This window comes from Drosophila serrata, unplaced genomic scaffold (assembly GCF_035046125.1).
Source record: "Drosophila serrata isolate PLE 108 unplaced genomic scaffold, ASM3504612v1 contig_204, whole genome shotgun sequence".
In the NCBI taxonomy this organism is placed as follows: domain Eukaryota; kingdom Metazoa; phylum Arthropoda; class Insecta; order Diptera; family Drosophilidae; genus Drosophila; species Drosophila serrata.
The window spans coordinates 156,454-169,815 of record NW_028257102.1 but is presented as its reverse complement, the minus strand read 5'-3'; the positions used below and the strand labels follow the sequence as shown (position 1 = coordinate 169,815).

The following is a 13,362-nucleotide window of genomic DNA, read 5'->3' as shown; positions in this document are numbered from 1 at the left end:
TCAGCGATGATTTTTCGTACAGTCAAACTTTAAATTTATAACAAACAGATAACATGAAACGCAGCAGCACACCACAAACATTTACAATTTTATATTTTACATTACCCCGACACAGAGACAGATGTGCAAAATTTTGGATTGGTGGCAGCTCTATATCGATATTCCAGCTGGCTACGCTACCCAACACTGGAATCGAAAACGACCGTTTAATAACACTGCCCTGCAAATCTAACTTTTTTACAATATTATGGCACTTGCGCGGCTCGCAAACAATATTCGCTGACTAAAATCTATTGGAAGTTATTGCCAAAAGTGGAGTATCGCTGTCTTAACGGTCCCGTGCTAATATTTCCCGCCCAGGAAGCCCAGGTGCCGGAATCCAGACATCTACCCCCCGCCCTTTTCCTCAACCAACAAACGAGGAGACGCCGACAGTAATTGCAAAGTAGAGAAATCAACATTATTGCCGACCATCACATATTATGAAATGGGTAAGCTACGTGAAAAGCGGTCGGGTACACGGATTTCCAACCTACGGGCCGACCACCAAGGCCACTGGCCTTTCCATTGTAAAACTGCATCTCCAATGCTTCGGCGTGTGTGTGTGTTGAACTGGCGTGTGTGTGTGTGTGTGTGGGTGTGCTTGCAGTTTTCTGAGGGCGTCCTAACTGTATTTTAAGATCAATTTCCCACCAAACGTTATTTTCTTGGTTACCTTTGTCCTTTGGAAATCCTTCACTGAATGCCCTAACAAGGTTGTCATCTTACTTATCGGTTTTATTTCGCCTGCTGTGTTTGAAATGTTGAAAACTTGATGGAGGCATACCTTCTATAGATTCCAGCTTCCAGAACCCTCCATTATATTTATTAAAGTAGCTCCAGCTAATCCCCACAGATGAGCTCGTTGAGAGTTTGCTACAAAAACAAAGTCAATATGCCGATGCTTGCTTCTATTTATATATTATATTTCCCATATGCTTTAAGAATGGATTTCCAAACATAGCCCCAACCTTGATCTAGATGTTGTGTAGTTCTCTAAAAATGCCGAATAATAATTTGAAACAAGTTTTGTCTGTAATATAAATTGTAATCATTTGTAATCTTGAAGTTTGTCTATTTCAAAATCATAGAATTTTAAAATGCATTTCCTAGTTCTCCCAAAAACTGTAATATTCCAAGTCTTACAGTTTGATAAGCCAATTCAAACTGTAAGACTTGGAATATTTGTTTAGAAACTAAAAGAAAGATAGTTATTTGTTATCTTTAATATGAGTAAATTAATTACAGTACTTTGGAGCAGATTATTTTATAAATAACCTTTAAACAGTATTAAACAACATAAAATCAAAGCAGAATAAAACCCTAAAAGGGGGAATATTGCGAGCATGTGTATTAAAGGGCTCGTAATTGTACGATATTTAGGTTTAATTGTTTCGCCTTAAGGCAGAATTAAACTTATTGAATTTCCCGTTCCTCTACACTTGATCAAGACTATTGAGCTTCAGAATCAGACCGTTATCTCGTATACCCAAGAGGAACTTGTTGCTTGAGGCTCGGTTGTAGGTCAGTGCGAAGAGGTGGCTGATCCGGCGGCGCAGAGTGCGCACCAGGCGGCGACGACCGGCGACGATGTAAGTAGCGTCCCATCGTAACACCCATCACCAGTCCAGTAACCGTAACCACCTCCAAAGCAAATTATCCAAATCGTTTCTGCATATTATGTGCCTTTGTTTCGTTATTGTTTGTTATTTATTTTTTTGTTATTCTTTCGTAAAAGCAGCAAAATTTTGTAGCACTTTTAACTGAGAAATTGGCAAAACCTCGATTATAAACTTTTGATTTGTATTTCGCTAACGTGTTTAACCAATTGGACCGGCTATTTTATTATGTTGCTAACCTCCTCACACCTCCTTACAACACACAACACAATACACATGGATCGAGATTAAAGCAAACTATGAAAAAATGTATACATTTTACCTATATGATAAACAAAACTCACTATTGAATTCAATTTGCTTTTGACAAAGTCTTCAAAGTTATTGGCAATAATGTTGGCTTTCGATTTTTAGTTTTGTGAAAATAAGACAAACTCTATTGGGTTCTTTTTGTTTTCTTTTAAATTTTTTCTTCAAAATCTTGTTAAATACGCATTCGCTATGCATCAGTTCTTTGAACTTATTACCTCCAATTCCATTTGGCGGTCCAAATACACAATCGCACACTTCCAGAACACTTCCTTCCTTTCGAAAAGATATGCTTTACTTGGTCCTCTAACGGATATCCGTTACAATTCGCAGACAATGCCCTCGGCCATCAGTGGCGCGGCACACGGCCAGGTTCACATACCCAGCAACGAAGAGTGCGGCATCCGGGACGTGTGGAAGCATAACCTAGAGGAGGAGTTCCGAACCATTCGGAAAGTGGTGCAGAAATATCACTATGTCGCCATGGACACCGAGTTCCCGGGCGTTGTAGCCCGGCCCGTTGGCGAGTTTCGATCCACGGCGGACTACCACTACCAGCTTTTGAGATGTAACGTCGACCTGCTACGAATCATCCAACTTGGCCTCACCTTCATGGACGACGATGGCAAGACGCCACCCGGCTACTCCACTTGGCAGTTCAACTTCAAGTTCAACCTGAGGTTAGCTCACTTCCCAGTGACAACAATGGTGGGTTTTTCAATAACTTGCTTTTCTTTTATGCGTTTAGCGAGGATATGTACGCGCAGGACTCGATAGATCTGCTGCAAAACTCTGGCATCCAGTTTAAAAAGCACGAAGAGGACGGCATCGACCCCATTGAGTTCGCGGAGCTGCTGATGAGCTCTGGCATCGTGCTGGTGGAGAACATCAAATGGCTGTGCTTTCACTCTGGCTACGATTTTGGCTATCTTCTCAAACTGCTCACTGACCAGAACCTGCCTGCCGATGAGAGCGACTTTTTCGAGCTGCTGCACATCTACTTCCCCAACATCTTCGACATCAAGTATCTGATGAAGTCGTGTAAAAACCTAAAGGGCGGCCTGCAGGAAGTTGCCGACCAGCTGGAGCTGCGACGGGTGGGACCCCAGCACCAGGCCGGTTCGGATGCCCTGCTCACGGGTATGGCCTTCTTCAAAATGCGTGAGGTACAGCACACAAATGATTTGCACTTTGAACTAGAAGCGCCCGTTGTATTCTTCCCTTACTTGCTTGAGCACACCATGCACTTGAAGCCGTCCGTCACCCACATCTGTTTGCTGAGCAAACATTCGGCCCACAATGGCGGGGACTTAGTCCCTTCCGTTGATTCTAAAATGGACATAGGTGGCGGCAAAAACCTACCAAGCGAGCTGCTCACAGCGAGCACATACGTCGACACGCCTCCCGCCACGCCAGGCTTGCCGCCAACTGGCGAGGAGCGTGTCGTCTTACGCGTCTTCTCCGGAAACTCCAATTAGCTATCAGTAGTCACCACTAATGTAACAACCCATCATCATTATCTTCCATTCGGGTTAAAGTGATTCACAGTCAAACGGCATTCATTAATTTTTCACATTTACATTTGCATATGTATATATTCGCCTTTTTATCACTATTTATGAATGAAGTCTATAATCTGAATTGTTGTTAGTTAATCTGAATCATGTGAAACATGTTAGTTGTAAAAAGTTTTTGAAACGAAAAAGTGCTATGAAGAGACCACCTACTCCGCTGGATTTGAATGGAAAATTAAAGGAATTTATATTAATTTTCTTTTTAAACATTTGATTTAAACTTTTTTGGTATCTGGGCATAATATAACTTTAGAGATCTCCTTATGCTAAAGATAGGGTATAGTGTCTCTGGGATGATTCACTTAGTATTAGTTTTTAATTTTGAGCATTACCCCTAACACCTAACCATATTTCATGTTTTCTAACTTTTAAGGTCTTTGTTGACGTTAATTTTCACACAATGCATTGTGTGTATATTCGTTACACGAGCTTAAACCCGTAGATCCGCCCATCTGCATGATCAAGAAAATAACAGAGCTCCTCACCCAACCCCATCCTAACCACTCATCAAAACCTCAGAAAAAAAATCCTAATGTTTATATCGGTAAACGGTATGTAACGAAACCACATAAATACCTCTTCCCGAACCAATTGGGAACATATTATTATGTTGTGCCTTCCTCCTGTAGATTTTTGTATGCTTCAAACGCTTTTTAGTCCTAGAACTAACCCCGCTCGCTTATGCCCCCCCACTGCTTCATCCTATACAGATCAATATCCTCGCTAACATAAAACCTTAATTTCTCCCTGTTTCAGATGTTCTTCGAGGACAATATTGATCATGCCAAGTACTCCGGGCATTTGTACGGCCTGGGCACCTCGTTCATTGTCAACGGCACCAACTTCCACGAGAGCAACGGCGAGACGAACAACGCCTCTTGATTCGTGCTGATGGGCAACGTGGTCGTGCACGACAGAAAGTTCGAGCAGGAACAGGAGGGAGCAGCGGTGGATCCGCCGGCAACGGCCCCGATTCTGGCGACACCACCACCAGCCCTACATACACACGCTACACACAACGCCACCACCGCATTGCAATAACCCGTATCAATCGGGTTTTCGATTGGATTTTCTATATCCCATTTACGTATATTATTCACTCTCTTTGTTTTCCCAAGCACACTTTAAGGAAAAAAGTAACATAAGCCAATTGTAAATCAGATATAAAGCGAATTGTAAATCACACACTTGAGGGAGACAGAACTTTGCAAATCCTAAATAGATCCAATTTCAATTTCTGCATGTTTTTGTGTTAATAATACAGAACCTAAGCTATTTATCTAAGATAATATTGTAAGCCAAAGGGCAAATAGATTATTGTGTACTTGTATAAAACAAAAGAACCCGCAGAACAATATATTTAAAACTTTTTAATTTAGTGTAAATTCTGTGTTCTTATTTTTCACTGCGAGAGGGGAACTCTAGGTTGTTGGGGACATATGAAATTTATTTGATCAAGCTATTAAAATCTAACAAATTTAAACACATAATAATTATTAACTGAAGAAATCCATCATATTGAGATCAAAATCATTATAAATGAAAAAATATAATAAATACAATGCCTATAACTCGGATTAACATACGTTTTTGATCATTTTTAATTTACCCATATACTTTATATTTAATACAATACGTAAAGAAGCATTTTTTGAAAACATCAATGCCCGCGAACATCGATACGATACATCGATTCTCTTCAAAGAACAAACCGAAGAAAAACGATAGTCCGATGTTGAAATCGATTTTTTCCCAGCTGTATTATATTTATTTGGTTTGATGGAAATATCCTTGGACTTTCAAACATATTAGGAAAAGCAATGGCTGCAGTGGATGAGTGCACCCACAGTGTGCTCGACCAGGTCAACCACCTGGCCACATTGTTGGCGTTAAACGAGGAGGTGACCGATGTCCCCACAGCTGCTCGTTTGGTGGCCAAGAAGCGCTCAGAAATCTATGAGGCGCTCTTCCGACGCGGGAAAATGTCATCCGAGGAAATACTAGAGCTGATTTCACAGCTGAGCAGCGAATTAAGGAAAGATCCAAAGCAGCGAGGCAGGCTACAGATCTTAGAGGAATTGCTGGAAGAGCTAAAGAACACTGATTCCCAGGAACCTGAGAGGATTCACGAGAATACCACCAAAGCTGAGTTCAGGGTTTTAAGAGCGGGCGTGCTTAAGCTCCACGAAGTGCATCTCGTTGACCCCAACACATTTACAAAGCCAGTAAATCCAAATCTCTTCAAATCAATCAATCAACTGAAACAGGCTCGGAAGCCACTGAATCTATGGGAACGCGCCTGGGACCCTCTACCTTGTAACATAAATAAGAAGGTCAACCGGATAAACCCAATTATTGGCTACCCCTCCTATTTGACATCATCCCTTGGTAGGATTCGAGAAGTTAGACTACAATCAATGCCACCGATCCCCCAACTGGAGTTTCTATACAGAAAAAGTTGTAAGAAACCCCAGAAGTATCGGGAACCTGTATCATCGAAGAAGCATTTTATCTCGGACAAGATGATGAGCAACGAGCTGAATCTCCTCTTGAACAAGGAACTGGTGCTCAACTATATCAAGGAAGATGTTCTGATAGATCACCTTAAGAAGGCAGCTGCTGGTGTCCAGTCGGACACGTTTATGTGTTCGCCGGATAATGATAAGGAGCTAATGATTAGGCCCAACACTACGCTGCCCAGTGTGCTGCCGAAGATCCTGGAGGACTTTTCGGAACCCTTTCTGCGGGCTGGCTCTGCTTACCGGCGCTTGAGTGCCCGCACCAGCTGTTACTCGTATACCAATGCCCGTCTGGAAAGACCCCTCAACCGGGTGAGAAGTCTTTGTGCACATCACATTATGAAGGTTCTTAACTTCTCTCTTGCTTACAGGCTTTGCGCGAAATTCTAGTGGATTTCTTGACCACCATTCGCCAGTTTCTGTTATCCCAGTCCGCTGACAGTCTTCCCCAGTTGCTATTTAACTCCCGGTCTGCTATGCAGACCCTGCGACTATTGGAGAACGTTTTCGAGAGGGAGCCCAGGTGTAAGTTTCCATTAATGAATTTAAATTGTATTGGTTTTTTCTTTAGATATTAAAATGTAAATTTTTTAATAAAGTGAATCTAGAGGCTGGAGTGCCAGGATGTTTCCTGATGAGGTGCATTTGGCAAGTCATCGACACCTGTGGCCACAGCGACTTCCTGCAGCTTCTTATCTATCTGCTGCGCAGGATGTCGCAGACATACTTTGGCCAGTTGCAAAGTTGGATCTACCGTGGCGAGCTGGACGATGAACTTAACGAGATTTTCATCAGTCGATGCCATAACACATCGCCGTCAACGATCGATGAGTGCAGCAAGGACTTCTTCAATAGGGGCTACCAAGTGGTCAACGAGGAAATTCCAGACTTTTTATCCGGCTGCGAGCACGACATTCTTCAGTGCGGGAAGTACAATCGGGTGCTCAAGGCCTACAATGCTCAGGTGAGTTGTGAAAATCCCAAAATAATTCATAATAACACTCCAACACTCCCATATAGCACCCAGTCTTCGATGTTGAGTTCCCGGCTATAGTGGTTTGTTTGACGGAGCAGCAGCTAAAGGATATGCGTCGTCGCTTGGCCGAAAAGTATGCCGTCATCTATCAACGATTCGGATGGTGCAGCATGCAAAGCATCTTCCAGGAACGCATGGCGACCAAGCGCAACTTCCAGAACCTTATGGTGGAGCGCACCCGAGTCCATTTGGCTGCCTGGGAGGAACATATGCGTGTGCTGCAGCTAGAATCGAATGCCCAGAAGAAGCAGCGCTACGATCAGCTCAATGCAGACCTGGAGCTCCATCAACAGAATGTTCTGGAGAAGCGGCGTCAGGAGATCGTCAATGAAATGGTCTTTCTGAGAGAAAGTGAGCGCCTGGAGGAGAAAAGGCAGCTTCAAGAGAAAGAATCACTGCAGAAGAAAGTGGCTCATCTCCAGGGTTTATTGGGTGTTGAGACGAAGTCCCAGGACACTTCGAGTCCAGATGACAGCTCAAACAGCGATCGCAGCTTTAAGTCCTGCATCGAGGGACCCAATTCCCGCCCAGAATCTGTGATAGACAAGGATGATAAAGCAGAGGAAGCGGAGGGTGGAGCAGAAAACTTGGAGCTGCCTGCCAAGACAAAATCCCAGACTTCCTTGCAGTTTCAGCCCACACCCTTGGACGAGGTCAACTTCAATGAACATCTGACCTTGCAATCGGAACTCGATCGTAATCGCAAGCACATTCTCTCCTCGGAACACTTTCAGGCGATGGTTAATGTCAAAGAGCTGGACTCAACGACTTCGACAGGGTTACGGGCCCAACTACCTCCCGACATTAATGCGAATCTAAAGGACACTGAGGCTGCTGACCAGCTGTCTGACCTCCAGCGTTACCGGCTCCGGATGCAGCAGCATGATTCCTTTGGTAACTATAACTCCACTGAGGATGAGAATACTCGCCGAATCCAGCGTCAAATGGAGTCCACTGAAGAGCGGGCCAAAAATAGGCGGAAAGTTATGAGCAGCGAGTATGAAATCATATTGGCTGAACGAAAGAAAGATACCTTGCAGCTGCCGCTAGAATCCAACAAGTTGCACGTGGAGGTGCCTTTGTCGGTTTTAACGCCCATGTCCGTCACCTCCGATGCTGATTTTAGCGCTCTTACGCCGCCTGACAACACCGCAGATAAGGATGCCGCTAATAATAATAATAATAATAATGATCAAGTGGAGGACTCGTTATTGTTGAATACCGTGTCACCACAAAAGAAGCCTCTGCCTGTGCCTGTAAAAGCAGGAGGACTAGCTTTGTCCGCCTTTAAGCCCATTTTCAAACTGCCCACAAACTTTAAAAAAAAGAATGAGCTAGCTGTGACTAATACTGTTCCCGTAACGGAGGCCTGCAATCCCTTTATGGCCCGTCGATGCCTCCAACTGTCTGTAATGGTGCCTGTCAATGCCCACTACGCTCTACTGCGAAACGAGGTCTTGAGAATATTCAAGGAGCTGCGCATCTACGAGCATTTCCGCCGACTGAGGAACTACTTCTTCCTGCTGGACGGACAGTTTGGTGGATTACTCACATCCGATATTCTAGACAGAATCCGAACAGGAATCGATCCCAAGAGCCTCTGCCAGAGGGGCGTTCTCGACGCCATGCTGGGCAATGCGTTGGCATGCTGTCCGACGGATGAGACCACAGTTACCCAGAATCTTACACTGAATTGCATCAAGATTCCGGAGAGACTGGATTTCTGGTCCCTGGATACCACCTCCATGCTGGCGCTAAACTGCAAGGTGGATTGGCCCCTAAACTTGGTAATAAGTTCGGAAACAGTTGCCAAATACGGCCAAATATTTGGATATTTGCTAAAGTTGCGGCACGTGACTTTTATTCTGGACGCAACTTACCAGCACCTGCAGCGCGTGGGAAAGTTGCTTGGCCCAAAGCTCTGGATGTCTGTCCAGTTTCGGCAATTGCAGGCGGTGCGCCAAAAGCTGTTGCACTTTGTGACCGCGTTGCAAACGCATTTGGTGGCCAAGGCCTTTCAGGCCACTTGGAACAATTTCAAGGAAGATCTATGCACCGCTAACTCCATCGAGGACCTCTACAGGCACCATGTGGCCTACCTAAAGCGGGTGGCCTTTTTGGCTTTCCTAAACCGGAAGAGTGCTAAGGTCAAAGAAACCATCGACAATATCCTAATTATTATACTGCGCTTCTGCAAGTAAGTAAAAGAAAACTCCTGCAACAAGGTAGGGTATTAATATATTAATGCTTTTCAGAGTGATCCAATCGCAAACGTTTATGGTGGATGTGGAAAAGCAGTTTGTACATCCTCGATTCAAGCGCCTGCTGCAGGAAGAGGCCGAGTTCGATAAGTTTATGCACTATCTCATATATTTGGGCAACAAGGCGGCCGCCTCTGGCTATCAGGAGGAAATTGGTGACCTGATATGTATTATTAATTTTAATAACTACTATATAGTATCTGAGCAGAAATCGACATGTTGAATAGTTATACTATTTGGATGTCATGGGGAATTTATCACAAATATTGCTAAACCCAAGATCACACATTAAGGATCTATAAATGACTTCATTAATGCTCATTTCCAACGGTATTCAATAATATCCGCGTCATAGATAAAATAATATCAAATATTGCTGGAATATTCAATCGAAATAATGTACCTAATTGTTAAAAATTGTAACTCATGAACGCGTCCATTATCTCAAAACACGATTCGAATAAATTCATGTATGTGTGTACTATTTTAATTATTATCAAGCACTTGTAACAGTATAGGGACCACAAGTCACAATAAAAATATTACAATTATAAAATTTTCAAAAAAAATTCACAAACATTTTTTTTTCTACCGAACATGGCTAGATCGTCTCATCTGTTGATGCTGATCAAGACTATATATGATTTATAGGGGCAGAAACGACTCCTTCCCTGTGTTTCGAGCTCCTGACTGAAGTTATAATACCTTGCAAGGGAATTATAATGTAGCAAAAGTTGGCGCCAAAGTCAGGGGTAGTTTAAAATTATGGTTTAGAAACAATACTGGTGAAAAATGTAAAATTAAGGTAGGCTATTAATTTTAAGTATACGTTTCCAAAAATGCTAATACAAAATGCTGTATCACTTTAAATTAAAATTTGCTAATGGAGTCTTTGGCAACAACAGAATTATTTGAAAAATAAAAGTTGATTCTAGACCTAGGCCTTACACCACCTATATCATCCATATATAATATAATGTAAAATATAATTGTCATGGTTCAGACTTACCTTATTAAAGGTGATTTAGTTCCTTCCAGTGTAGATTTATATTCCTGATGACTCCAATTAGGCTTCTCATGTAAACATCCACGTCATCTCATTCCTGGTTATCCATTGGTCCGGTAATATATTTGGGGTCGGAGTTAATCACTATCACTGCCACTATCACAATCGATGTTATCACTGCAGGTGCCACGGACAGACTAAGGGCGGCGCGCCGCTAGCCACCCTCTATTTATAGTCCGCGAGCCAAGAGAACAGAGAAAGTGAGAGAGTGGGAGCGAGAGAGGTAAAGAGAAAGCAATACCTCTAGAGATACACTGAAAGAGAGAGTCAGAGAAGCCAGATGGATTAATAGAGAGGCAGGGAGAGAGAAATAAATATAAATTAAAATACCGTGCAATGTTTCAAAAATAATACTCTATGAATATATTTCGAAAATAATATATGTAATAATATATAGAGTGCTATAGGGTATTAGCATAGTTCCCACAGTTTCCCATTTACAATAATACCGCCTAGCTTCCACCTCTAAGCAATATATCGATAGTTATGCATCCCTGGTCATGAGTCATTTTCGTTTAGAATAATTTATATTTATTTTTAGTTTACAAAAGTTGCATGCGCTCGGCTCATACCAAATTTTAATATTATTCTGTGAATAAAACAAATAAAAATGCAGGTAATATTATTAAAACAAAACACATGATTTTTAAAGAAAAGAGTTTATACTTGAACGCGGTTTTGGGTGTGTTGTCTACGCACCACTGCCTGCATCCAAAAATAACTCCATATTTGGTATTGAAAATCTTGAATGAAATCTCACATGGCTTGCATATCGTTTAGGATCCCAACGAAGATACCGAGTGGAACGATGTGCTCCGCGCCAAGGGAATCATTGGACCCAAGGCCAAGGAGGCCGAAATCACAGAGGATCAGATCCAGAAGCTAATGGACGATGCCATCCAGCGACGCACAGATCTCCCGATGAACGAGGGTCAGAGGGACAAGAAGATTGACGACATGTCGCTGGACGAACTTGACGAGCTGGAGGACTCGGAAGATGAGGAAGTGCTGGAGCAATACCGGCAACGTCGCATCGCAGAAATGCGGGCCACCGCCGAAAAGGCTCGATTTGGATCGGTTCGAGAGATCTCTGGCCAGGAGTACGTCAACGAGGTGACCAAGGCCGGCGAGGGTATCTGGGTTGTGCTGCATCTGTACGCCAATGGAGTGCCCCTCTGCGCCCTAATCCACCACCATATGCAGCAGCTTGCAGTTCGCTTCCCGCAGACCAAGTTCCTGCGATCCGTCGCCACCACCTGCATACCGAACTTCCCCGAGAAGAACCTGCCCACTATTTTCATCTACCACGAAGGGGCGTTGCGTAAACAGTACATCGGGCCCCTGGAGCTGCGCGGCGAGAAGCTGACCGTGGAGGAGCTGGAGTTCATGCTGGGACAGGCGGGCGCTGTACCAACGGAAATCACAGAGGACCCAAGGCCGCAAATCAGGGATAAAATGTTGGCCGATTTGGAGGACAAGAGCGCGGACTTCTACTAATGATGATTCATCCCATCCCCATCAATATCCGGTTTCCTCTTAAGAGTGGGTCAATATACCAAGAATGAGTCATTAATGAATGCCAACCTATGTATGTCTTATTATATAGTTAGTTACAAAATTCCTGGGAACCGACTCTAAATTGTTTCCAAATATTGACCCAATCCAACCTCAGGGGCTCCTCTTCATTTCATTGTTTTGTGGCATTTAGTTTTCGTTATCTTCACTGAAATAAATGGTTTACTTTTCTACTGAAATTCATTTACTTGTTCTGCTTGGTGCTGCTGGTCACAGTCTTTGCCACCGTCTTAGGCTTCCCCCGGAATATGTTCGGATCAATGATATTGTAGGGATGCTCGCAAGCCGGATTTAGCACTCGTCCGCGCCTGGGCTCGTGCTCCTCGAGGAGATGGGGCGCCAGAAGGAGGAAGAGCTGTTCCGTCCACGAGGGCAGTCCGCAGCTGGAGAAGCACAGCTCCCAGTAGGGGAGACCTAAATGCGCGATAGCCATGCGCAGGTATTCACTGAAGGTATCGGCCAGGAACTGCCAGCTCAGGGTACTCAGCTCCAGCAGATAGAATTTGGGATTGTTGGAACTCGTTGATTCATATAGCATGCAAACCTGGCAGACGAGGAGTGAGACATGAGTAATCTCGTATATCTCCAACTAAGAACCCACCTTGGCCACCTCGTTCACGTTGTTGATCTCAAATATCTTCGACTTGGCTGTTATAATCGGTGTGGCATTGCCCCACTTGTCCTTCCCGGATACAATTGGTGCTGGAAGGGATTGCGAGCTGCTTGCTGCTCCCAGGACATCCGAGTTGCTGCCAGTCAGAGCCGTAGAGCTGCTAACAGAGTGCGTCGTTTCGATGTTCTCTCGCAAGAGAGTCACCTGCAGTAAGTGCGGAAAGTGGATGTGACCCACCCGTCGAATGTCGTTGGCTGAAAGTAGAGTGTTAATTGGAGAACAAGAGCCAACTAAGACGAGGCTTACGTGCATACTGGTAGCTCCAGTTCAGCACGAATCCATCCGAGGAGAGATAGAATTTCTTCATATCCTCCGGCAAGTAGACGCAGTGCCTTTGTTCCCAGTTGACTACCTGACAAGCATTCAGCGGCTGCCGTCGCTCCAGAGTCACATTGCACACTCTCGGCACATTGGCTGGGGGAATAAAGAGGTTACACTGATAGGATTTATAGCCGGAAGAGGTATTTGGATCATACTCACAGAGGGTCCGAATAAGTCCCAATGTTAAATTTTCGTAGAAGGCATCCTCGGGTGAAATTTTCTTGTTCATTGTTAATAATTTTCGTCGATGAAAGAAATATTAAACTTGTATGTCACAATAAAGATCCGATTACTATGTTGCCACGGAGTTAACAAGGCTCTGAAGGAGGTCTGGTTGCTGTGGCAACAGAACGTAGCAGGGGGTATTTGT

At 43.8% G+C, this 13,362-nt stretch overlaps 4 protein-coding genes across 9 annotated transcripts; 3 read left to right on the top strand and 1 right to left on the bottom strand.

The window, feature by feature from the left end:
- Position 1: 1 nt before the first annotated feature.
- On the top strand, positions 2-4,926 carry Pop2 (CCR4-NOT transcription complex subunit Pop2). 6 transcript variants are annotated; one of them, XR_015270849.1, is made up of 5 exons: positions 2-491; positions 1,491-1,631; positions 2,301-2,647; positions 2,716-4,092; positions 4,298-4,926. XR_015270849.1 is itself a non-coding variant. In XM_086829396.1 (5 exons), the coding sequence occupies exons 3-5, from the start codon at positions 2,304-2,306 to the stop codon at positions 4,421-4,423; spliced, it is 888 nt and encodes a 295-aa protein (XP_086685522.1). In that variant the 5' UTR covers positions 5-491; positions 1,491-1,631; positions 2,301-2,303; the 3' UTR covers positions 4,424-4,926. The 6 variants fall into 6 exon arrangements, 3 of the variants coding, with proteins under 3 accessions (XP_086685522.1, XP_020801984.1, XP_020801983.1); XM_086829396.1 differs by having other exon boundaries at positions 5-491; positions 2,716-3,133; XR_015270848.1 differs by lacking the exon at positions 1,491-1,631.
- A 325-nt stretch (positions 4,927-5,251) lies between these two features.
- On the top strand, positions 5,252-10,297 carry Grip163 (gamma-tubulin complex component 6). The gene is made up of 5 exons (XM_020946315.2): positions 5,252-6,372; positions 6,432-6,585; positions 6,660-7,024; positions 7,081-9,293; positions 9,352-10,297. Exons 1-5 carry the CDS (start codon positions 5,362-5,364, stop codon positions 9,578-9,580), a joined length of 3,972 nt encoding a protein of 1,323 aa, XP_020801974.2. The 5' UTR covers positions 5,252-5,361; the 3' UTR covers positions 9,581-10,297.
- Positions 10,298-10,895: 598 nt separating this feature from the next.
- Positions 10,896-12,177, top strand: viaf (viral IAP-associated factor). The gene is made up of 2 exons (XM_020946329.2): positions 10,896-11,039; positions 11,204-12,177. The coding sequence occupies exons 1-2, from the start codon at positions 11,034-11,036 to the stop codon at positions 11,918-11,920; spliced, it is 723 nt and encodes a 240-aa protein (XP_020801988.1). The 5' UTR covers positions 10,896-11,033; the 3' UTR covers positions 11,921-12,177.
- LOC110178998 (tubulin polyglutamylase complex subunit 2) lies at positions 11,811-13,355 on the bottom strand. The gene is made up of 4 exons (XM_020946328.2): positions 13,152-13,355; positions 12,918-13,085; positions 12,600-12,865; positions 11,811-12,542 (listed from the first exon to the last, which is right to left on the bottom strand). The coding sequence occupies exons 1-4, from the start codon at positions 13,219-13,221 to the stop codon at positions 12,183-12,185; spliced, it is 864 nt and encodes a 287-aa protein (XP_020801987.2). The 5' UTR covers positions 13,222-13,355; the 3' UTR covers positions 11,811-12,182.
- Between the last annotated feature and the right edge of the window lie 7 nt (positions 13,356-13,362).